The sequence below is a fragment of the Netta rufina genome, assembly GCF_964035555.1.
Source record: "Netta rufina genome assembly, chromosome: Z".
NCBI classification, from domain to species: domain Eukaryota; kingdom Metazoa; phylum Chordata; class Aves; order Anseriformes; family Anatidae; genus Netta; species Netta rufina.
In genome coordinates, this window is record NC_140126.1 from 25,771,496 (window position 1) to 25,795,231 (window position 23,736).

The 23,736-nt window shown below is 38.5% G+C and overlaps 1 protein-coding gene across 1 annotated transcript in view; it reads right to left on the reverse strand.

The window, feature by feature from the left end:
• Positions 1-23,736, reverse strand: part of GLIS3 (GLIS family zinc finger 3) — a gene marked incomplete at both ends in the record, with an annotated part of 168,037 nt that overhangs the window by 9,333 nt on the left and 134,968 nt on the right. The window contains 3 exons of the mRNA XM_084305150.1: positions 32-213; positions 9,656-9,818; positions 20,576-20,717. Of these exons, the coding sequence (XP_084161276.1) occupies positions 32-213; positions 9,656-9,818; positions 20,576-20,717 (487 nt within the window). The remainder of the gene's footprint in view (positions 1-31; positions 214-9,655; positions 9,819-20,575; positions 20,718-23,736) is intronic.

Here is a 23,736-nt window from a genome sequence, read left to right on the forward strand (position 1 = left end):
AACATCACTGATGAAGCGTCTTCCTTCTTACCTTGGATGTGGAGACTATTTGGTTGAAAGGAAGGATTTGATGCTGATTGGTATGTCTTTAGATGTAATCCCCCAGGCTGCTGAAAACAGGGAGTCTGTGGAGTTTGTCTCTGTGTCATGGAAGGAGGAACTGAAATTCTTTGGGGACTGATGTGTTGAGGAGGAGGAGTCAGAGCAACAAACCTAGGAGTTCAGAAACAGAGCAAACTATAGAATACTGAGATTTTAAGATAAGAACTGAAGATAATTTCTACTTTACTTAGATCAATACAATGCTTAGGAGTTTGCATAGATAAAATCTTCTAAAAGAACAGTGGATAGCCCAAATACACAGTATGGCTGAGGTTGGAAGGGACCTCTGGATGTCAGCTGATGCGATCCCTCTGCTCAAACAGGGATACCTAGACCAGGCTGCTCATGGCCATATCCGGATGCCTTTTGAATACCTTCAAGGAGCGGAACTCCACAACCTCTCTGGCCAACCTGTGACAGTGCTCAGTCGCCTGTACAGTGAAGTGCTTTCTGATGTTCAGGCAGAACCTCCTGTATTTCAGTTTGTGCCCATTGCTTCTTATCCTAGCACTGGGCACCACTGAAAATGAGCCTGGCTCCATCCTCATTGCACCATCCCTTCAGGTATTTAAAGACATTGATATGGTTTTTCCCAGGGCTTCTTCTTCTCCAGGCTTAACAGTCCCAGCTCTCTCAACCTGGCTTCACAGGAGAGATGCTTCATTTCCTTCACCATCTTTACAGCCCTTTGTTGGACTCTCTCCAATATGCCCATATCCCCCTTGTACTGAGGAGCCCATAGCTATATGCAGAACTCCATGTGTGGCCTCACCAGTGCTGAGCAGTGGGAAATCATCACCTCCCTCATAGCAACATTTTGCCTAATGAAGCTCAGAGTACCATTTCTCTTTTGTATGGCAGGGACACATTACTAGTTCATGTTCAACTTGGTGTCCACCAGAACCCTCAGGTCCTTTTCTGCCCAGCTTTAGATGGTGACATATCATAAACTTTGATGACTCTGAAATTAAAACACTGAATTTCAGCTTTACATTGGAAAGATCTTTTAAAATTCTGTGGGTAGGTTTTAATTCATAACTGTAGAAGGTATCCCCTCATAGGCAATTTATTTCTGAGGCATTTTTAGCTGCTAATAGTAAGACTTTTTATCAGCTGTATATGTTAATAAATAGTTGTCCTTCCTCACTGTCAGAGAGTGATCAGTTCTGGTCAATGGACACTGTAAGTTATACAGTAGATTCAGGTTTCAAGTTCCAGAAATCTTTGTTCTATGTATGTTACACAGAACAATTGGGAAAAAAAAATAACCTGAAGGCAATATAATGTATATGAAGGCAAGTGTTAAATTGCTTCCAGTTGAGCAGAGCCTGACCACGTCAAAATGTTGATCTGCACTGAAGTGTAAACTGATAAGCCAGGCAGAAGAAAGAAAGGTTCAGACTGAGACTGGTGGTGCAGGTGCCACAGAAGTTCATCATTTCATTGGCATATTTTACACAGCTCTGTCACTACTGCCACTACAATGAGACACACTACTAAGTGAGAGGATTTTATAGTCTTGTGTATGTATTTTAATTATATTTCCTTTAAAATGTATATCTAGAAGTACATTACAAATACTTGCTACAGTCATTTTTGCAGAGGGAAAGCAGAGGGAGAACTGGGGACCCTGCTCCATATGACCAAACTATCTACCAGACCAGCTAGATCTGGTCAGTAAATGAAAGCTCAGCTTAAGCTCAGGAATGTCTCAATGCCACTTTCTTATTCATGACATGAAAGTTGGTAAGGCCAATAGAAAGATAGAGGATATTTCTGCAGGAGGGTGAATGAATAATGATATCATATTCCTGTTGCAGAACACCCACTCTCTTTTCTCCCAAAAGCAGGCTGCATGCTATGCTAAGCAAAAGTACCCACTTTCCCTTCTCCGTGATGGGTGTGCTCACTGGCTGCTGCTAGGAGAGACTGATGCTTGCAGTCTGACAGGATCCTAAACCATCAATATGGTCCCTGTCCTTCTGAGACTAGACCTCACTACACTAGATGGCATTTTCCTTTACCTAGTATAAAGATTGTTTTTCCTGCACAAGAATAAGGAAGTTGTAAGCTCTCCCTGAGTACAACAGAAGATGTAAGTCCAGAAGGAGCACTACAGAACACCTCTGGACATGGTCATCTATCACGTAACACAATGAAATCCAAGACACCTGAGATATTTTATGCTACAGCTCAGAATCAGTTTCTGCCACACATCATCTGTATGACTTTGACCTTATTTGTTATCTATTTATTATATTTCTGGTAGATGCATAATTTACATTTGTAGTATACTAAATGTCAAAATAAACTTTGTTTGATTTACTGACTGTTCAATTTTCTTTGAGAGTCACATTTTTAGGCATATTAGACACAGATTTAAGTGGTCTTTATGATGATTTGATATTAGCTTCAAAACCACATAAATTACTTCTGACATGCTATGTAGTTGGAGGAAAGATGTCAGTACTGAGTTGTTCGGTCTTTAATGCATCAAATATTTTTTTTTGTTCCAGGTAACTGCCACAGTGTATACTTAAAGACATATTAGGGAGGAAGCAAATAAAGCATGAATGTGTTTCACAATAATACTAGAAAATAATTTTGAGAGAAAGAAAAAAACAGTAGCTGTCTTTTGATGAAAACATCAGAGAGTTTTTAAAAAGTGCCACAACTGCCTGGTCTCTTTGAGAAAGGACTGGAGTTAGCTTTTTGTATAGCACTCACATAGAAAGACTGCTATTTGCTGCCAGAGACCAAGAACAATGCACAGTAATTTTTCATTACTACTATTATTTTAAAAATCATTGGATATCATTCTCTGTGCTTTCAAAGTTCATTTGTGAAAATTACCTCTTAAAACTAATTTTCTCTTTTAAGTAGCCTACAGCAACAGGCAAAAAAATCCTTTTTGAAACTCAATACGAAAAGCACAGTATTAAAGATTTCACATTTGATTTAACATCTGAAAAATCCTCCCAATGATAATGCACTACTTTGTATAGCCAGACAGGACTCCCTTTTAGTAGACTTCGGTGGTCTTTATAATGATTTATGAATCACTTCATGAATTCCTGGCTTACTCATATGGGTGACTATAGTTATCTAGTTATATTTCCCTTCTGCCCAACAAAAGAGAAGCTTGGACTTCTCTCAGTCCAGATTTGTCCCCAAACAAACCACAGTATGTTACTGGGGAAACTGCAAATTTAATTTTGTTTCTGGAACAATCATGACCAGCTTGTAACTGCTAGGAAATTACCATCAAGAATTGTTGCCAGGCACTGGAGTCCATTCAATCAGGAACCAGCCAGATTTGCAGAAGGGTGCCCTTCCCTATGCCTGCTGAACGCAGAATTAGAGGAAGAATGTTGTTGGAGCTTCAGATAGCCTCTCCCTTTCCAACACTAGCTAGGAAAATGTGTCCAGATAGACAATGACTAGACTAGATAGGAAACAAGATAGATAACAATGTTACCAAATTTTACCAGTTTTGATGAGATCATTTTAAATGGCATATATATATGTGTGTGTGTTTTGTTAATAAGCAGTACTGGATAAGACTACACAGGAAAAAGACTACTCTAGCACTTGTTGATTGGGGCTGGGCTAAATGTAAATTATGTACACAACGTGAACAGCCTGTGGAAAGGAAAGGAAAGGAAAGGAAAGGAAAGGAAAGGAAAGGAAAGGAAAGGAAAGGAAAGGAAAGGAAAGGAAAGGAAAGGAAAGGAAAGGAAAGGAAAGGAAAGGAAAAGGAAAGGAAAGGAAAGGAAAGGAAAGGAAAGGAAAGGAAAGGAAAGGAAAGGAAAGGAAAGGAAAGGAAAGGAAAGGAAAGGAAAGGAAAGGAAAGGAAAGGAAAGGAAAGGAAAGAGGAACGCTAGTAATAATGGTAGTTTACCTTAGCTGAGTGCCTTGTAGTATGTGGCCACCTGTGAAGTGTTTGATGTGGTGGGGAAACAACTTTTTACGTCTTAGCAAGCATATGTAAAAGGTGTTCTTCACCCAGAACATCAAATGCACTGAGACTCCTTGACTAAAGAACTGGCTTTGCTGAATTGGATGGTCATCAAAGTGCTGAAGGGATAATTTTTGTTGGTGGAGTAAACACAGAGAGCTGGGTGGAGAGAAGCCCTTTTTTTTTTTAACTTCCCACAAGACAGAACTCTCATTGCAAGCCAAGACAGTAGAGGTAGGTATCATGTGATCTCAAGCTGTCACTGTTCTAGCTGGTTAGAAGCAAGGAAAGCAAGAAAAGAATAGCCTTTCAAAACTATGCCTGCCCTAAGGCTGTTTGATGGTATTCTGCTTTTCCATGGAAATTTAAAGAGTCATCCCCTCAGGATTATCTTGGCTGCTTTTTTTTTTTTTTTTTTTGGTTAGGCTATCAGTCGTTCGTTTGATTTCACACTCCCAGCCTCAGGAAGCTCATGGAAGTACATGATTGGTCAAGGAATATTGGACATACTGCTTATAAATGAACCTCTTGGTGGGCTTCTCCTACCTTCACTGCTTGCTGTCTCTAAAACTTGTCATCTCATCCACTTCACAGAGATCTGTGTAGCTAAATAGCTATCTCTCCTGCCGTGGATGAAGGAGAACAGGAAATTTTGTCCAAGATTGGAGCCAGCATACGGATGACAAGAGGGCCAGAACTGGGGAATGATTGAGTGAGGCAGACTTAAAAGCAAGAATGGACATAGTTAAGGACAGCTGTAAACTTGTTTTTAAAAAAAAGTCTAAAGGTAAATTTACTCTGAGCCTTTTCTGTAGTCAAAGAGAAATAACCCTGTCCATTCTTTGACCTGTTTGACTGTTCAAGGAAAAAGGACTTAAAGCTTTTTACTGTCTCTTGGTAAATAAGCTAGGTTACAGAAAAAATATCTCACACAATCAATTTTTCCTTTTAACAGAAAGAGCATGTTATGTACCCAAATACCAAACAACCCACTGGGCTGCAGGACAACAGCTCTCAGTTCAATATCCCTAGAGGTTTTGCACATTTCTGCTTTTGATGTTTCAGAGTTGTAGAAGAAAAGTGAATTTTTCTGAATTGGGCAAAAGATTGTTAGGACTTCAAATCCTGTATTTCACTTTTCCTACCTAATAGTTTGCTGGGAAAAAGGTTAATTTCAGTTATTCTGTAGTTTCAAATAAGTCCTGCAGGTGATTAGAAACAAAATAATAACAGCAGATTGTATTATAGTAATGAAAGCAAGTGAAGAGAATATTTTCTTTGCTAGGGACACAAAACATTTGTTAAAAACTATACTGAAATGAAGGCAACTGCATCTGTATTCAGCCTCTAAATTTGCACTCATAAAGCTCTACCTAAAATCCTTCAGGGGAATAATTCCACAGCAAGTTTCTATCCTAATGGTGTCCAAGGGAAGTTAACTGCACATACTAGTGAATTTAGTTCTATATCCTTCTTATCAGTCATTCATAAGTGTCTAACAATCCTTTTCATGCTTTTTTTCATGCTAAGTCCTCATGCTTTAGGAACAGAAGAACTGTTCTATAAGGTATAACCCATCCATCCAGCCCAAAGAAAGAAGTGAGATGAAGAAAGAACAGCCCCTCTGACCAGCACCACAAGTTATTTAGTGAGATGAAGAAAGAAGAGTGGAATTTTTGCAAGGAACCTGTGAGAGGGCACATCAAAATACAGGTTTCCTGGGTACAGAGAAAAACCTTTAAAATCTCGCCATTTGCTGTGGTTGTACTGAATAAGAAAACGTTGTTTTTTTTTTCATATGTATATAGATAAAAAAAAATAAAAAAAGAGGAAAACAGTGCCTTTGGAAAAGAGAAGTTGTGGACAGAAGATGGAGAAAAATTCCATGCTTTGCTAGGTCAGCTCTGGCTTGGCATCAGACCTGTTGCCACCTCCACACTTTAATGTCTGTCATTTGAAGGTGTCATTTGCTCACTAAGAAAAAAAGTGCTAATGTCTCAGCAGCCAATCCTCCCAAGTGCCTCATGCCAGAAAAAAATTACTTTACTGATTTCAAAACCACCCTGTTAAGGTCTCTAACTAAAGGCTTTCTTCAAGCCACCCCATACAAAGGGCTTTGTAACATGTGAAGATCAGATGTCCCAACTCCTTGTTTAGAACCATTCAAAGGCTTTTGCTTCTGAAAGTCTGGCTTGGAGCTACTTACTATTTATAGCAAAGACAAAAGGAATATAACCACACAGTCAAATAAGCAAAAAGAAGCACTGTCACAGAACTTATAGTATTGCAGTAATGATAAACTGAACAGTTCAAGTCCTTTTTCCAGCTTTATGTAGTCTCCAGACATTTGTGTGAAATCAGGATGTGTCAGGCTTCAGGGACATACCAGTAGCCCTACTTCATAGCATGGTGAAATACATCTAGAATGCCATGTCCAAAGAAAAAGGCTAGACATGGCTTCATGTAAGTTAATGGGCTACTCTTTGCACAAAAGTGAGTCTTAAAAAGCAAAACGTGCATGCTCTTTTGTTGTTGTTGGTTGACTGGTTTTCTTTTTTTTTGTTTGTTTGTTTGCTTGTGTGTTTGTGTTTTTGTTTTTTTTTTTCCTTTTGGTGTTTTTGTTTTTTTTTTTTTCAACCAAGGAAGTTACTATTCAAAATTATTAGAAATAATTTCAAGCATTTGTCATCATCAGTTTTGAGGCACATTAGCTATTCCACATAAAAACAGAATTAGTTTTCCGTTTTTTAAGTTGAACATTTTTTTCAGCTTCCCTCAGTGCCCATGTCTTCTTCTATTACAGAAATCATCAAAAAGGAACCAAAGTATATATCTCTTTTCATACATATGATTTTGAGTATCATAACTACTTGCTACCTTCATTGAACAGTTGCAGTATTCAAACTAGGGGAGCAATGAAGATCAGAACCTAAGAACTGGAAGAAACAAAATGAAAGCCTGCATTTTTATTATGGAGTTTTGCTCCTTCAGTGAATGAAGTTGCAACTCTCTATTTGACTTGCATTTAGTACATAGAGCTTTGTACACAGAATGAAACCAGAGGGATGTGTGCCTCATGTTTAGTTCAGTTTCTCACGTTAGAAAGCTCAGTTTGGTCCACATTCACCCTCCCATTACCTTAGTGGAGAAAGATGGAAAAGAAGCCTTGCAATTATTTCTGTATCCCATGGCCACTGAGAGGTAGAAAAAGTAATTATTTCTTTTTGCTGCTGTCACTCACAAGCCTGAGTCCGCTGACTGTAATGGAAAGGGCATATGAATGGTCCCAGGGTCAGCAAAGCTGCTAGGCAAGCTTGGACGTTGTTTGTTCCAGCAGATGTAAGCCATTGCAGGGACAAGTGCCAGTCAGTCCATCCTAACTCTGGAATGAACCCAGGAATGAACCTGTAGCATGTCAGGAACTGTACACCATGAGGGGGACAAATCCCCTCTTTGCCCCTAAAACCTGCAGTCATCTCAATGATTTGATGGACCTTTAAAGGTCCATCTCACCCAAGTCAAACCATTCTATGATTCTATGGGGATAAGCAGGGGAATTTACATGTTTCAAAGACACTATTTCAGGCACTTTGCATACCAAAATGTTCTTTTGTTCCACTCACATTTTCACAGCTACTATCAGATCCAGAAAGTGGTGTGACAGACTACTTGCAGGACCCTTACGCAAGTGAACTGTATTAGATTCAAAATGCAGACTCTGTATTAATTTTTATTTTAAACAACATTTGTCTTAATTTTTACTATATGTTCTGTAATCAAACCAAAACCGCTGTAATATACTTTATTTTTTTTCTTTTTCTGAATTTAAATTGCCATATGTCCCACTGCCCAAGTGAAGATACTGGCATAATTTTTTTTAATCCAGAGTAACTCCACAGATGGGAAATAGCACTTAACCCCTTTAGAAGAGAGTGTACACAGCTAACATATGAGAAAGGACCTTATCATGATAATTTTTAATATTGCTATTCTGTAGAGACGTCTCTAACCCATTCAAGAACTTAATGAATTAAGTCATTCTGTAAATATGCCTGATATGTTTTCCCCTGTGTAAATGCTTCAGAAATGGTCTAATGAGAAGATTACTATCTTCTACCATGAAATAGTAATAACTGTTGATCTGTTCCTGTCTGTCATCTCGTGCTCTGGTAGTTATTAGATAAGGACGTCAGACCAGTCACACACTTGACAGAAGCTACAGAAAACAACACTGGTAAATAAAAGCAGGGCAAGGGAGTACATGCAGCCCCAGAGTTTGTACACAAAGCCAAAGCCAGGGTAAAGGTTCAAGAATGTGTGGCCAGAAGTGAGGATGAAGGCCTGAACCACTAGGTCACTGTGGAATGGCAATCTCTGACAGGTGTGTCAACAACTTTCAATGAGTGGGTGAAAGATTCACTCAAAACTGGCTGAATTCACTTATGTCATCTGAAAGTGAGAAGTACTTTCACCTCTTACCAATTCCCTGAACCATTGACCTCTTGTATCTTCCTTATACAAAATGGAGTTACAACTGCTTTCCTCAAAGAAATATGTTTGTATATCAGTAATTAAAATCTAGTGAATGTTTTTCTCAGGATAATAATTGTGTGCTCTCCAGATTACTGGGATTTCTATCACGGTAGAAGATTAAACACTTTAAAATATATTAATAACATACTGCAATCTATAATTTAGAACAATGAAAAACAGGGTGATTAAACAAATAATGTTTTTAAGTATCCTTATACATATGGTAAGAAGTCATTATTTTGTTCACATTGAAGTGTGATAGCTGTCCTTGATGGCTTTTCTACTGGAAGCATCTTTACTTATGCTTCTTCAGTCTTGCAATCTGGTAGACTTCTGTTTCAGTGAACTAAGTGGAGATCTATAACACCATAAACTACATAAATAACTTGAAAGGCTTATGAAAATAGTTCAAGATGTGTTTAAAGATTAAAATTAAATTACTTTCAAGCAATTTACTTTCACATCACTGAAATATCTAAAGTCATCAAATCAACCAAAGTCACGGGTTTGTACCTAGCCAGCATAAAATAAATCCTGATTAGAAATTAAGCTCTCAAACCAATGAATTAAAAACAAAATCAATTCATTCAAGTTTGTTCTTACATAATAGTAAAAAATGTCAAGTTCCTGCAGAAATAGTCAGTATTAAGAGAATATTGAAAGAAAAGACATTAATTTACGACTCTTCTACCACAAGTAAACAGAAACATGAATCTTGGGGTTCCCATTCTGTAAGGTGTTACCAAGCGCTTTTGAAGTTTAGTGTCCCAGCCAGTATGACCTTCCTTGACCAGGGCATGGGTGGAGATCAAGGCGGAAGGAAGTTTGAAGGAAGTCCGTGAAATGGAGTTGTATGGAAAACCCACCACACCAGCATCAGGCTGGTATAGTGGAGTCCCTTTCAACTCTCCTTTCCCATGTAAACCCAAACCTAGAGCAACTGTTCCCCAGTGGCTGCTATCAACAACTTTCTGAACACCAAGTCCATTTCCACCAGTCCTGACAGATCTGAAGGCAGTCCCAACTCAGGCTCAGTGTGAAACAAGCAGGGGGTGGTCTTACCTTTCAGAGTCCGCTGATGAGAGAAGTGGTAACTGGGAAGAAGGATGGAGAGGACTGCTTTGTACGTTACGTGCTGGGGATGGGTGGCTGCTGGGCTGAGACAAAGACACAGCCCCTGCCACTGTTCCTTTTCGAGTTGTTTGCGTGCTGGGAAACACAGACACTGAAACCAAAAGGAGAGATAAAACCTTCATCAGGCAGAGGCAGAAAAAATAACTAAATAATCTTTGTTGCTCCCAAATGATGCTCTCATAAAACCAGGCAGGACAAAATTGTGCACCTTGTCTTGGCAATTTTGCCTGAATCAGCTGCAATTCTTCAATAGATTCATCCTGTATAAAAGATGTCAAATATATACTAAGGTATTTAGAAAGAAAAGTATATAAGTATATATATATGAGGGTATATATATATAAAGTATATACATGTATAAGGTATATACAAAGCATAGCGTTGTAAGTAGTGAAATACTTCTATGTGTTCCCAACTGCAAACTTGACATTTCTCAAAGACCTCAACCCAAACCAAAATATTATTTCTCCCAGATTGCCCAGTAATATATGCAAAAATGCTAAGCTAGCATTAACAGTTTCATAGGTTTCTGTGGAGGTTTTTGGATGCATTTCCAAATAAGGAAAGCTTCTAAATGATTAAGCTAAAAGCACTACAGCACTCCCCCCTGTGCCCTAATGAGATGTTCACAAACCCTGTAATCTAATTTTCAGAAGTTCCTAAATTTAGGCAGTAAGACCCTGATTATCAAATCCTTCTGAAGGTCCAGATACAAAATTATTTTCAATTAAGTCTGTCTCAGGTAGTTTATGTTCACATTGAGTAGTAGCCAAATAAATATTCCTGAATGTTTTATGAGCCCTGTTACAGCCTGTAGGCTGTCTACAACATGAAAATGAGCTGTCACTGCTTGTCGTATCACAGAATCACAGAATCTCTAGGTTGGAAGAGACCTCAAGATCATTGAGTCCAACCTCTGACCTAACACTAACAGTCCCCACTAAACCATATCCCTAAGCTCTACATCTAAACGTCTTTTAAAGACTTCCAGGGATGGTGACTCCACCACTTCCCTGGGCAGCCTGTTCCAATGTCTAACAACCCTTTCGGTAAAGAAGTTCTTCCTAACATCCAACCTAAAACTCCCCTGGCGCAACTTAAGCCCATTCCCCCTCGTCCTGTCACCAGGCACGTGGGAGAACAGACCAACCCCCACCTCGCTACAGCCTCCTTTAAGGTATCTGTAGAGAGCAATAAGGTCGCCCCTGAGCCTCCTTTTCTCCAGGCTGAACAAGCCCAGCTCCCTCAGCCGCTCCTCATAGGACTTGTTCTCCAGGCCCCTCACCAGCTTCGTCGCCCTTCTCTGCACCCGCTCAAGCACCTCGATGTCCTTCTTGTAGTGAGGAGCTCAAAACTGAACACAGTACTCGAGGTGCAGCCTCACCAGAGCCGAGTACAGGGGAACGATCACCTCCCTAGCCCTGCTGGTCACACTGTTTCTGATGCAAGCCAGGATGCTGTTGGCCTTCTTGGCCATCTGAGCACACTGCTGGCTCATATTCAGCCGACTATCAACCATCACTCCCAGGTCCTTCTCTGCCTGGCAGCTCTCCAACCACTCCTCTCCCAGCCTGTAGCTCTGCTTGGGGTTATTGCATCCCAGGTGGAGGACCTGGCACTTGGCCTTGTTAAACTTCATGTAGTTGACCTCAGCCCATTGGTGCAGCCTATCCAGATCCTCCTGCAGAGCTTTCCTACCCTCAAGCAGATCGACACATGCACCTAGCTTGGTGTCATCTGCAAACTTACTGAGGGTGCACTCAATGCCCTCATCCAGATCATCAATGAACATATTAAAGACGACCGGCCCCAGCACCGAGCCCTGGGGGATGCCACTAGTGACCGGCCTCCAGCTGGACTTGACTCCATTCACCACGACTCTTTGGGCCCGGCTATCCAGCCAGTTTCTAACCCAACAAAGCGTGTGCCAGTCCAAGCCAAGAGCAGCCAGTTTCTTGAGGAGAATGCTGTGAGAGACGGTGTCAAAAGCCTTACTGAAGTCAAGGTAGACCACATCCACAGCCTTTCCCTCATCCACCAAGCGCGTCACTTTGTCATAGAAGGAGATCAGGTTCATCAAGTTGCATGACTGGGCCTGACTGCCTGCTTGCCCTCTAAGTGCCGTGTGATGACACTCAAAATAATTTGCTCCATGAGCTTCCCTGGCACTGAGGTCAAATGGACAGGCCTATAGTTCCCCGGGTCTGCCCTCCGGCCCTTCTTGTAGATGGGCGTCACGTTTGCTAGCCGCCAGTCAACTGGGACCCCCCTGATAGCCAGGACTGCTGATAAATGACGGGTAGTGGCTTGGCCAGCTCCTCTGCCAGTTCTCTCAGTACCCTTGGGTGGATCCCATCCGGCCCCATCGACTTGTGCACATCCAAGTGCTGTACCAGGTCGCCAACCATTTCTTCGTGGATAGTGAGGGCCACATCCTGCTCCCCATCCCCTTCCACCGGCTCAGTGTACTGGGTATCCAGAGGACAACTGGTATGGCCGCTAAAGACTGAGGCAAAGAAGGCATTAAGCACCTCAGCCTTTTCCTCATTTTTGTAACTAGATTTCCCCCCGCATCCAGTAATGGACGGAGATTCTCCTTAGTCCTCCTTTTTGTGTTGTTTTCTAAAAATAAGTTTTGTTTAGGCCTAGTTTATAGTATAAAATTAAATCTGTAAAGCTTACATTATGCTAGTGAGTATGTTGGAGCTAATGATTCAATTTTATTCACAAAATCCTAAAATTTAAATCAGTTTGCCAAAAGGTGAACTCATAACAGCTCTTCCTATGGCTAAAATACCTGCATGGATGCTGTAGAACAAACACTGATTTAGGACTAACCCCACCACAAACCCCTCTGCAAGAAAATGACTTCTCAGGTAACAATTTTGAATGTTGGTGCCCAAGATCAAAACGTTGAGAAGTTCATCTCATTTCCTGAGTCCTCAGCATATCTTTGTAATGCTTCTGTTCCTCCTCATGAGCCAACCTATGTGACACTGAGTACTCAACAGGCTACAGCAGAGTTAAGGAAAGTTTCAAGAGTGTAATTATACTGTAACCTCATTACAGAGCAGTCCTGGACATGTTTCAGCCGGTGGAGATGACAGAAAATGGTGGAGATGGACAAAAAATTTTGAGTAAAAATATCTAATACAGACTGTTAAAATTTAGGGAAAGTAGGCATTAGCCACACTGTTGGGCAAAGCTGGAGAAATGGAGACTGGCCTACCACGTGGCAAGGTTGGCCAACAAAAACATCTATGGCTGCCCTCTGCACTAGCCCCTACTGTTTGTTAAATCTTATTTTGGCCAGAGCCTCCCAATGACAATGCAAGTGACATCAGACATCTAACAGTTGAAGGCCTTTCCCAAATCTTGGAAAGACACAGAGGATGCAGATCCCACAGTGATATGAAAGATACTTTAAGCCAGAGAGGTAACTCAGTAAGAAAGGACTGGTAAAGAACCTCTCTAAGATAAGCAGAAAATAGCTTTTTTTTGCTTGTTTTTTACTTTCATCTTGCACCCCTAAAACTGCTCTCTTCACTTCTGTCTCTTGGAGTAGCATCAAGATGAATGCAGAGGGAACGAAAAGAATGCTCTTTAGAAGTTACCATTTCATGCTTACATGCAGCATGGGAGAAAATATTGAAAAATAAATTTACATTCTGACAGAATAAGTAGAGAGACTATTTAAAATAAAGCAGTATATTCAAAATAAACTGTTTATCTAAGTAAAAGAAGAGAGAATTTTAATTACTCCTTGATATAGAAAATATGGAGTAACCTGCATTTTTTTCAATGAGAAATGTGCAAGAAAATACAACAACTTGATTTTTCCAGTACTGTGATCTTAATGTTAAAAACAATTTATTTCAAGACTATGGTAGATAAGGAGTGAAAAGGCTGGACTATAAATGGGTTTCCAGCCTAAGGTGGCAGTTGTTCTTCCCTGTCCTAGCTGAAGGTGAGGATTTCAGGCAGGTACTTTCTAAGTTGTGACTGCATGTTTCTGGCTAGACCAGGCTGTTGTGGTAACACAGGTTCCCTCAGCACTGCCAGAGATCTGGTAACTCTGCCCTTTGGAAAAGGCTACCTGCAGCCAGGAATGGGCAACCACCTGCCATCTGCAGAAGCTTCTTTTTCTAAAACAGAGCAACCCAATGCCCACTGAAACATCCACCATCATAGCCTATCTACTACAGTAGTACCTTTTGGATATGTTTCCCAGGAATTCTGCATTTGTTTCTGTTTCTGATGATCGGAGTGTAAAATAAGAGCTAACTATGACAGAGATCAGAGAAGCAGGTAAGACATTCATGTAAAACAAAACAAAACAAAACAAAACAAACAAACAAACCAAAAAAAAAACAAAACAAACAAACAAACAAACAAAAACCACCACAAAACCACAAAGAATTGTGGCTACTGTTCCTCTGTGTGCCTTCCATAGCTCAAGCCGCATCATGATTTAAAGATGCATTCATCCTGACTATGAGCCTTGGGCCGGATTATAGCCACAAAGATCAATCAATTACAGCCACAGAGAAGGAGGGGGTCAAGTTTTCATTTCTGGAGTCCCATCACAAACTCATTTAACAAAACATAATTAATTTCCAAGAGAATACCTCTGTAAAGATATTTTCTTTATGAGAAGCTAAACTCACATGAATTCTCATATATATAGGAATAAATTAGGTGGATAAGACAGAAAAAGCAGGCTCTGAATAAGGTTCCTTTAAAAAATCTCACAGAAGCATCACATTAAAAGTTTCAGAATCCAATGCTTAATTTTTTATTTTTATTTTCTATGGAGCCAGAAACCTATAATTTCATGGAACATTTTTAAAACAAGAACAATCACACTTCTCTTTGCAAATTATCAACCATGATATAATTTACTAGCTTGGATTTAGTACTACCAAATAAGAACTCTGTCAATTTCTACCGCCAAAACACTTCTCCTCTTACCACTGCCACCATGAATTTGGAGGTCTGAGAATCAGACCATACAGGAATAACAGTGTGAAGATTTCATTTCATAGCTCAGAGCCGATTAAAATTACATACTTATTAATTTGCCAGATTGGCTTTTTTAATTACTGTATTTAACTTTCTAGTTCTTCCAGGAACATTTATGCTGTTCTTGTGAACAAGGAATTTGGTAGTGCACAGAAGAAAGAATCTGAAATGCTTTTTGCACTTTGGAGCATCCCTTTCATATATTCCTCCCTTTTTTCTCCCCTACACATACTTCTCTATGTGATTTTCTGGACAGAAATTTGTGCATGTGCTGTGCTGATCCTTATGTGGTAAGCCCAGCAAATGTAAAACATGCCTCCTGTGCTCTAATAAACCTGCACAGGAAGGTTTCTGAGAATCTGAAGATTCCAGCATCCATGGGACTTAACCAGCTACTGTGCATTAAAAGAGAGAGCAGAAGTCAAAATTACAGTACAAGATAAACCTGTCTCCAAAGTAGGTCCAATGTATGGACCATCAGCACTGAAGGTCTCTGAATCCTTCTCCAGATGTTTTGTAGACAGATCAGAGATATAGAAAGCACCCAAGTATAGGAGGCACTCAGAAAGCTGGAGTATTTAGACTATCTCCTCAATATACTTGGGTAGAAGAAGCAAACAAGTGTAGGGAAGCCCCTGGTACATAAATCCAGTCTTGTAATTTGGAGACCTGTTTAACCAATCAATTTCTTTTGGGACAACTTACCTTAAATACTTAGAAAAGTAAACACTTAGAACACATAGTGGTTTTGTGATAAAGATCCTTCACAAATAAATATTGTCCTGAGACACCACACAGTTTACTAAGACTCTTTTTCTCTACTTAACAGCTTAGAAAACCAGAAGGAAAATTAACAAGCCATCAGAGGATTACTAACTGAGTCAATTAAAATATCAGAGTTAACTTAGAGTTAACTTAGCGACCACTGACAAAAATATTAAAATGGTCCTTTGCTAAAAGCCTCCCAATTGCTATTCCCAAAGCTGACTACAATACAAATAAGGAAAGTCTTGTGGTTGTAATTTTTGAACATTCTTTGATCTCTGAGGTGTTCATGACAAACATTTAGTATAGCCTTTTTGCCTCGTCCTTGCAATGATGGGGACTTGGACTGATCATTAGCTAAAAAAGGTGGACATACTGGAAACTTTCATAATTTTCTTATCTGTGATTAAGAAATGATGAAATCCCTGAAGCAATGAAGTAAGGTCTGGATTGGGATTTAAGGTTCTTCCTGCCATGGCATCAGAATTTAGATTTAAGGTTCTTCCTGCCGTACATCATATCCTCACTTTTCAAGACAGATTCTTTGTTTCAGAGGACTGCAGTTTCCTAAGTTCCATCTCATCTTGAAGAACAGAACTAGAAAAAGTGCATCTGCTTTGTTGCTTACGCTGTTTATGCCAATTCATCAGTGAACGTTCTCTCTTTCACAATGTAAACTCAATCATTCCAATTTTTGAAAAACCATTCAGCTCTCTCAAAATGAAAAGTATAAACTCAGAAGTAAAACTGGAGAGTAGAGGGAATCTGATGGGAAAGAAAATATCTTCATTAAAATAGGTACAAAAATAACATTAACACTTTTCCATCCACTGTGATTTGTGTATGGTCCTACATGGTAGTATATTACACATATTAAGAATTCTGAATACATATGCTATACTTAAATTCAGTCAAAAAGGTGACAATAGAGATCCCCTTAATTGTTGGTCACTATACATCACCTCCTCTTCTGCATTCCTTATGCATCAAATACAACCGGTTTTTGTTGTAATGACCATTCGTGTCTCAGTTGTTCTTTTACATTCTTCTTTTCTTCCAGTACTGAGCTATCCAATGCCAGTGTTATTGGCTTTAACAGACTACATTCCCCTCAGAAATCTCACACGCTGTTCCTTAATGGTTAGGGAACTCCCACACTGGAAGAATTTATAAAATTATTTCATTTTCCCTGTATACCTCCTCTATTCTCTACCTGCCTGTTGAATCTATCTACTGCCTATCATTACCTTAGATAGAAATTCCTTTGGGAAAGGATTCTTACTTATTACATGTGTAGAGCACCTAGCTCTTTATAATTTCTTTGGGGGGTAGGAGTGGGAGTAACCCACACAAATAAATGGTATTTAAGTAATGATTTTCTCAAGTCACAGGTATGAAAGTATTTAGGTGGAAATTTCATGGTACTGGAGTATAAGACATTATTTAAAATATAGTTAGAAACTCATTGCAAAACCTTTAGTACATTTCCCAATCAAATTTGAATTTCCAACTTAAAAACAAAATCATATACTTGAGAAGCTATAGTAACATCATTTGCTTGCTTCAGGGCAAATCGGAGTGTGATAGTCAGTAACTATTTATATATGGCACATTCCTATTTAATTTTAATATGGAATGGCCAAGTTCTAACTGAACAGCTCTATAAAAATATAAAAAAAATGTACTGCATAATTTGTGATTCTTTCAGCCTTAAGGATTTTATACTGCAGTATACTAAGTATGCCAATAATGAGTTCACAGTAGAAAGATCTTCATTTGTGTGTTATTATTACTGAATCGCTCAGATCTTCACTCTGAAGATCTTCACACCCGAGTAAGCCTAAGTATTCTTAAAAACAAAACCCTACATTCCACCATAATTTTTGCATTTTATTAGGAACGGACTTTCTGAATTTCTGTTTTACAAAATATTATGCTTATCCATAGAAGAGTATGTATAGCTGCTTAACTTTATACCTGTTAATATGTAAGGCTCACTGACTTCAATAGACCCACTCTTGTGAGGATAACTAAGGATACGTTTATGTATATTCAGGATCACATCTTTAATTAGTTTGAATTAAATTTTATTTCCATCACAAAACTCAGATCATAATGAAGATAATTGTTGCCACTCAGAAAGGCGATAAAGTGTGATTACTTAAAATTATGCCTCATGTAAGCATGTCTTCATAACCATATGCTTTTGGATATTAATTTTATTTTCTTAAAAAAAGATGAGGCTATTTCTATATAGCATTCTATAAAGACAAATTGATTTAATGTTGGCTGTATTTTCAGTAATTTTGTGCTTATTGTAATCAAAAGATTACTCATGTTACCTCACTGCATTAATAAGATTACACTCAGTTCAGATTTCTGTTACGAAATCACAAAGGCCACAAGATCAGACAAGCATTATGCAGTCTTAAGTTATGTAATGAAGAAGATTATCATTGTATTTTCTTTTAAATATATCTGTGTTCATATATTCTGTACCTGAACAGAGGTTCTGGTTCTGGGGAACAAAGATCACAGTAGGCATTGTTGCACTTTTGTAAGTAGAAATGGACTGGCATCTAATTGTCTACTTTCATTATCTCTTACATATTTCTAATAGTTTGTTTCCAAACATCTATTCTGTAGATCTCATAGGAAAGGAGAAAGCCTACCTTTGCTTTAAATGTGCTTAAATGATAAGAAAAGCAGCCAGCAAGTAAGAAAATTTTGATTTAAATGCTTTGGAAGAATGGAAATCCGTTTGCATTTCTACTTAAAAAGCAGCACAGGCAAGTCAGCTGATATACATTCTATCAGTTCCCTGTAAAAAAGTTACATGCCTTATTGTTCAGAAAAGTCTCAAAGGTTTTTCTTTATGTTTAAAAGAGACGTTACTTTCAGAGAAGATGGAAGGGTAAATTTTCTAAGCAAGCACACAAGCTTTCATGTTTTGCTTTTCATGCTTAGGGGCATGAATAATTTCTATGTAGCCATTTGGAGCTATCTAGCTTTGCCACATAATACATTATTATGTAGCAGATCTGATGAGTGCTTAATGAAACAATTACTTTCAACTGCATCAGGCTGTTGTCAAAATGAAGTGACATGGATTCAAGATAAAATGCCCAAAGCTAACATGTAAAACAACACTACTATCTTCTCTGTAGTATGAAAATAAGACTAGAAGAAATTTGCTAAGTTATATATAGCTCTTAACATGTGTAAAGGAAAACAGTTTATTACTTACAGAGAAATTAATGATGAAAACAGTGTGTTGATTAATAGTACGAAAATTGCTTCACAATAGAAGCAATGCCAAGCAAGAAAAAAAAAAAAAAAGAAAAAAAGAAAAAAAAAGAAAAAAAAGATATATCAAAGAGTCTTGACAGTTGGTAGTGTTGTGTTAACCCTAACTATTAAAAGACAAGGCACGAATGAGATCACAAAAAGTATGACACAGTCTCAGAATTTGTCTATGGGACATCAGGACTACAGACAACTGTCAGCTAGGAGCTGGCTGGAAATGGTTGCTTCACTTGGCATAGGATCTTGACAAGTCATGGGGCAGCAGTTAATTCAAGGTGCTATCAGCCTAGGTTCAGATTCATCCAGAAGCATGAGTTTTAACTCTGAATCATAGTCTGGAAGGCTGAATTCTAAAAGAGCTCAGGGCTACATGGATTATAATAAAAAACTTCTGTGAGAATGTCTTCAATTTCTGAAAAGCTGGTCTCAGATGTAGGTACTGCACTTGTCTGACATACTGTCCCCACCTAGCTTCCACCCTACTTAATCACCTGATAGGAAAAAGAGAAAGGAAAAGCTGAATCTTTTCTTCTCTAACTCTAAGGTTTGCATCACACTGGGTAATGCCAGTAAATTTTTATTTTTGTTTTAATATAAACATTTCTCACCATCTAACTTCATCTCAAAGTGGGAAGCAAAGTAAGCAAATCTCAAACTAAGCAAATATAACCACTACCATGTCACTAGAGGTTCCATGGTAACCAACAGGTCTTTAAAATCTGAACTTTCCTTTAGCTCTCAGATAGCAGGTGCTGTACTCAGACAGTAATCAGATGAAGGCATGTAAAGGTTAACAGCCTACTAGTAATGCCAGCTAATGCATAAATTATGATATCACAACTTTAACAGACAACTTTAATTTTCCTGATTTTTGTCATAGAAGCCTACATCAACACATGTAGTTCATGGCATCCTTGACAAAAAGTTTCCAAGCCTCTCAGTAAAGTAAACCTCTTATTAAAGTGCTCACTTGATATAATGTCATTTTCAGCACTCCACATATCATTCAGCCAATCCTCTCACTTCCTACATCTGGTTCTCAATTAAAAGTTGGACTACTAGATGATGCAATGCATTCTGTTCAACAGTTAAAAACAGATGTTTTCACAACTACTACAATACTCCATAAAAATATAAACATCCTGCCTGGTCTTGAAGTTTGAGATATATTTTCACTCATGATTTCTCAAGTGTTTTATATTTAGCTGAAACATGAATAGCACATTTAGCCAGGTATTATAGATTTAGATATAGTAATATGAAAATCTTAAGTATTTAACTGAAACAATAAAAATAGGATTATCACATTTATAGCACAAATGTGTTTATTGTTGTATTTATAATCATAATATGAAAGTTTATAACACAGCATTTAAGTTCACTGATATAAACCTATTAGAAAATTGATATGTGATAGAAGCATAATGAACAGGAATAACATCCTCTTTAAAACTAAATGAAGGTTAATGAATTCAAGATGTCTACAAGTAGACATCACTTGTAGAAGGGAATTGCTATAAGTCAAATGCCTATAGAGTTATTTTTTTTCTTGATTGTGGTAGGTCTTTTTCATGGACAAAATAATTTTTCCCCCTTCCCTTCAAAAAAAAAAATCTCTTTAAAATCTTTCCAGATTATTTTGCAGATTCTGTTATTCTCATATGATAGATATGAAATTTAGAATACTTTACAAAATCATCCATAATCACAGACAAGCAATAATATATCAGGCTGTTTTTCTATCTTTTTCTATACCTGAGTAAATATCATGCATAGGCCCTGGGGAGTGTCCCATGGTATTATCCGCAACATCATGTGGTGATGGGGCTGGCTGGAGGGGCTGGATTGTGAGGCAGTCATTCAGGATGTCCTGGCCAAGCTCTGAGCTTGATCTCAACTGAAACACAAGAGATTAAAAAAAAAAAAAAAAAAGGAAATAAAACACAAAATACTCAAAGACATTGAAAAATTGTAATAAAGGAATGTTGAGGAGTTAGATAAAGGAACTGACCATATGAAGAATCTTTGTCTTTTACATCATGGTAAATATCTTTCCACTACAGCACTACAGTAGGTATTTCTCAAATCTTGTGAAGGAAACTTCCTCATGCTTGATAAGACTACATGTATACTCAGGAAAAGGGCTACTTGTACAGGTAGGACCTTGGACAGATGAACTTACATGTGTTCTCTTGCCATACGCTGCAAAGGATAGAATTGCCCGATTCATGGATAATGGAGACTTATCAAATGTCTGTAATTTCTTATATCAGCAGAGTAGTACTATAAAAAAAAATAGAGACATTTTCCTGCTGGTTTGGTGTCCTTAACTAGCTCTCTGAAGGATGAGAAAAGCATCTTCGGCAGTGGCAGTGGAAATGAGGTACTGGGAATGAGCAACGAGCAGTGATATGACTCAGGATGGTCAGGATGGAAGTGGCACCACTTCATATGGATCAAAGCTGTCGCAAGACCAAGTTGTTAACCTGACTAGAATCACATTTGTTTTATAATATGGCTGAACTGATCTGAAAATGAGTGCTGTCAAAAGGGACAGTTTACCAGCTACACAATGCCATACATCCTAGTCACTTGCACAGTACTTTAGCCATAAAGAGCAAGTCTGTTTATCTGTTTGATCTGGCAAAAAAAAGTAATTCTGCAAGCAATTAATAAATAGCAATTCTTTCCTGGAGAAGAGGAGGCTCAGGGGCGACCTTATCGCTCTCTATAGGTACCTCAAGGGAGGCTGTAGCGAGGTGGGGGTTGTTCTGTTCTCCCACGTGCCTGGTGACAGGATGAGGGGGAATGGGCTTAAGTTGCGCCAGGGGAGTTTTAGGTTAGATGTTAGGAAGAACTTCTTTACTGAAAGGGTTGTTAGACATTGGAACAGGCTGCCCAGGGAAGTGGTGGAGTCACCATCCCTGGAGGTCTTTAAAAGACGTTTAGATGTAGAGCTTAGGGATATGGTTTAGTGGGGACTGCTAGCGTTAGGTTAGAGGTTGGACTCGATGATCTTGAGGTCTCTTCCAACCTAGAAATTCTGTGATTCTGTGATAAATTAACAGGAAGAGTTTTCCTTTGAATAAAAATGGATGAATGGGCTCACCCTGAGGCTATAATACTATTTAAAACAAAAGAAGAAAAAAGGAGACTTGCTGCAGTGGCCTGCCGTGGAGCTGTTCTAACTGTCATGTAAAACTGCAGCATAAAGTTTCTGGCAGATGGATGCTGCTGCAGGCTGCTGGCACTGATGCATGTCTCAACACCCTGCTTCATGTTACAGTCACATACATAAAAAATTTGCCTGTTCCTCACAGCTGTCTCAGCTCATAAGTTAGTGTATGCATTTAGAAGTATGAAAAAGCAGGGTCTGTGAATATATGCAAGTGGGGCACCACAGTGGCTGAGATGCAGATAGATATCTTGTCTTGTCACCCAAGATGATGAACAGAGAATTCTTAGCAAAGCAGCATGATGGAGAGAAGCCTCACTTAGAGCTGGAGGACTTCATGTACTCATGCATCAGACTCCCACGATGAAAACATTACAGATACAACAGGCTTCTTCTTCCCTTTAGTGCCATGAAAATTGAGCAGATAAAAGTAACTGGAATATAACTCAGCACCTCTAGCAAACTCCTAAGGGGAGGAAGGAAAACAAGAAGAGGAATTTCTGCCCATCCTGTATTTAGAAATGAAGAAATAAGAGTAAAAGGGAATGATTCTCAATGCAGAAAGACCCATTACTATGCTACAAGATCCTGATACTCATTAAAATGACTTCTGATGACATGCAGAAGCATAAAACTGTTGCAAGAGAATGGAGAGTTGGTCTTACACATCATAAGCACCAGAGGTGTGGTGATTGTAACACAGAGATTATATGCATATGTGCATGCTGCATGTTCTTCTTTCTGTTAAAAAATTGAGTGAGTCATCATTAAATCTGAAGGTAAATTAACTTTGTGAGGTATATTTGTTGTGTTGGAACTTATCTAAATCATACTGGGCAGCAGGGGTGGGAGAATGGTGAGGAAAGGGAGGAAAGAAACGAGAAAGAGAGAAAGGGAGAAGGAGAGACAGGGAGAAAGCTGCTGAACACTTTTCATTTATTATCCATACTTACACCCCACTGTACGTCCAAATGTTTCTTCCAGAATAGCATTTATGGTTTTATGATGTCAGTTGTCCATTATTTATTATGTTATTACTGCTCATATGAGTAACATGGCTTTTTCATGAAATGTGGTGCATATGAAATTAAATGACAAATATATCCAGATCCAAATTCTTATTAATATTATTTTTCATAGGCATTATACAACATTAAATTTCTATGCAATCTAGTAAGAAAATATGTATGAAAATATACGACTTCTATTAAAAATAAGGATTCTGTCACACAGAATATAAATTTACAGAGGTCACCTGTATGAAGTTGCTTGCTTATGCCATTTTTTTCTGTGAGCAAGAAAATGATAAATTTTTAAACGATTGAATAGCACTCGCTATGGATGAAGCAGAGCAAGGAAATGTGAGCTAAGTACTTATACACTAGTTAGAAGCATTGCATAACAATGACAGCCAACTGGGTGTAAGTGTGTAACATGCATTTTCCTCTTTTGCAATGTTCAGGAGATTTGCTTTGCATTTGCAAAATCTAAAAGCAAACAAATCTAGGATCAACAACAAAACCAAACAAAACCCATGAAGCAAACACTAGGACGAGACAGCTGTAATCTGACTTTTGAAGAGTATTACACTGATTTGTACAACTGCAAACAAATACTGATAATTCAAATTGCCACTAAATGTACTACCATAAGTCTTTAAACCGTCACCGGATAAAAGGTGCTGGGCATAACTTCACCTTCCTCCACTGCATGTGATATGTATGTGCGTTGCTATTGAAGA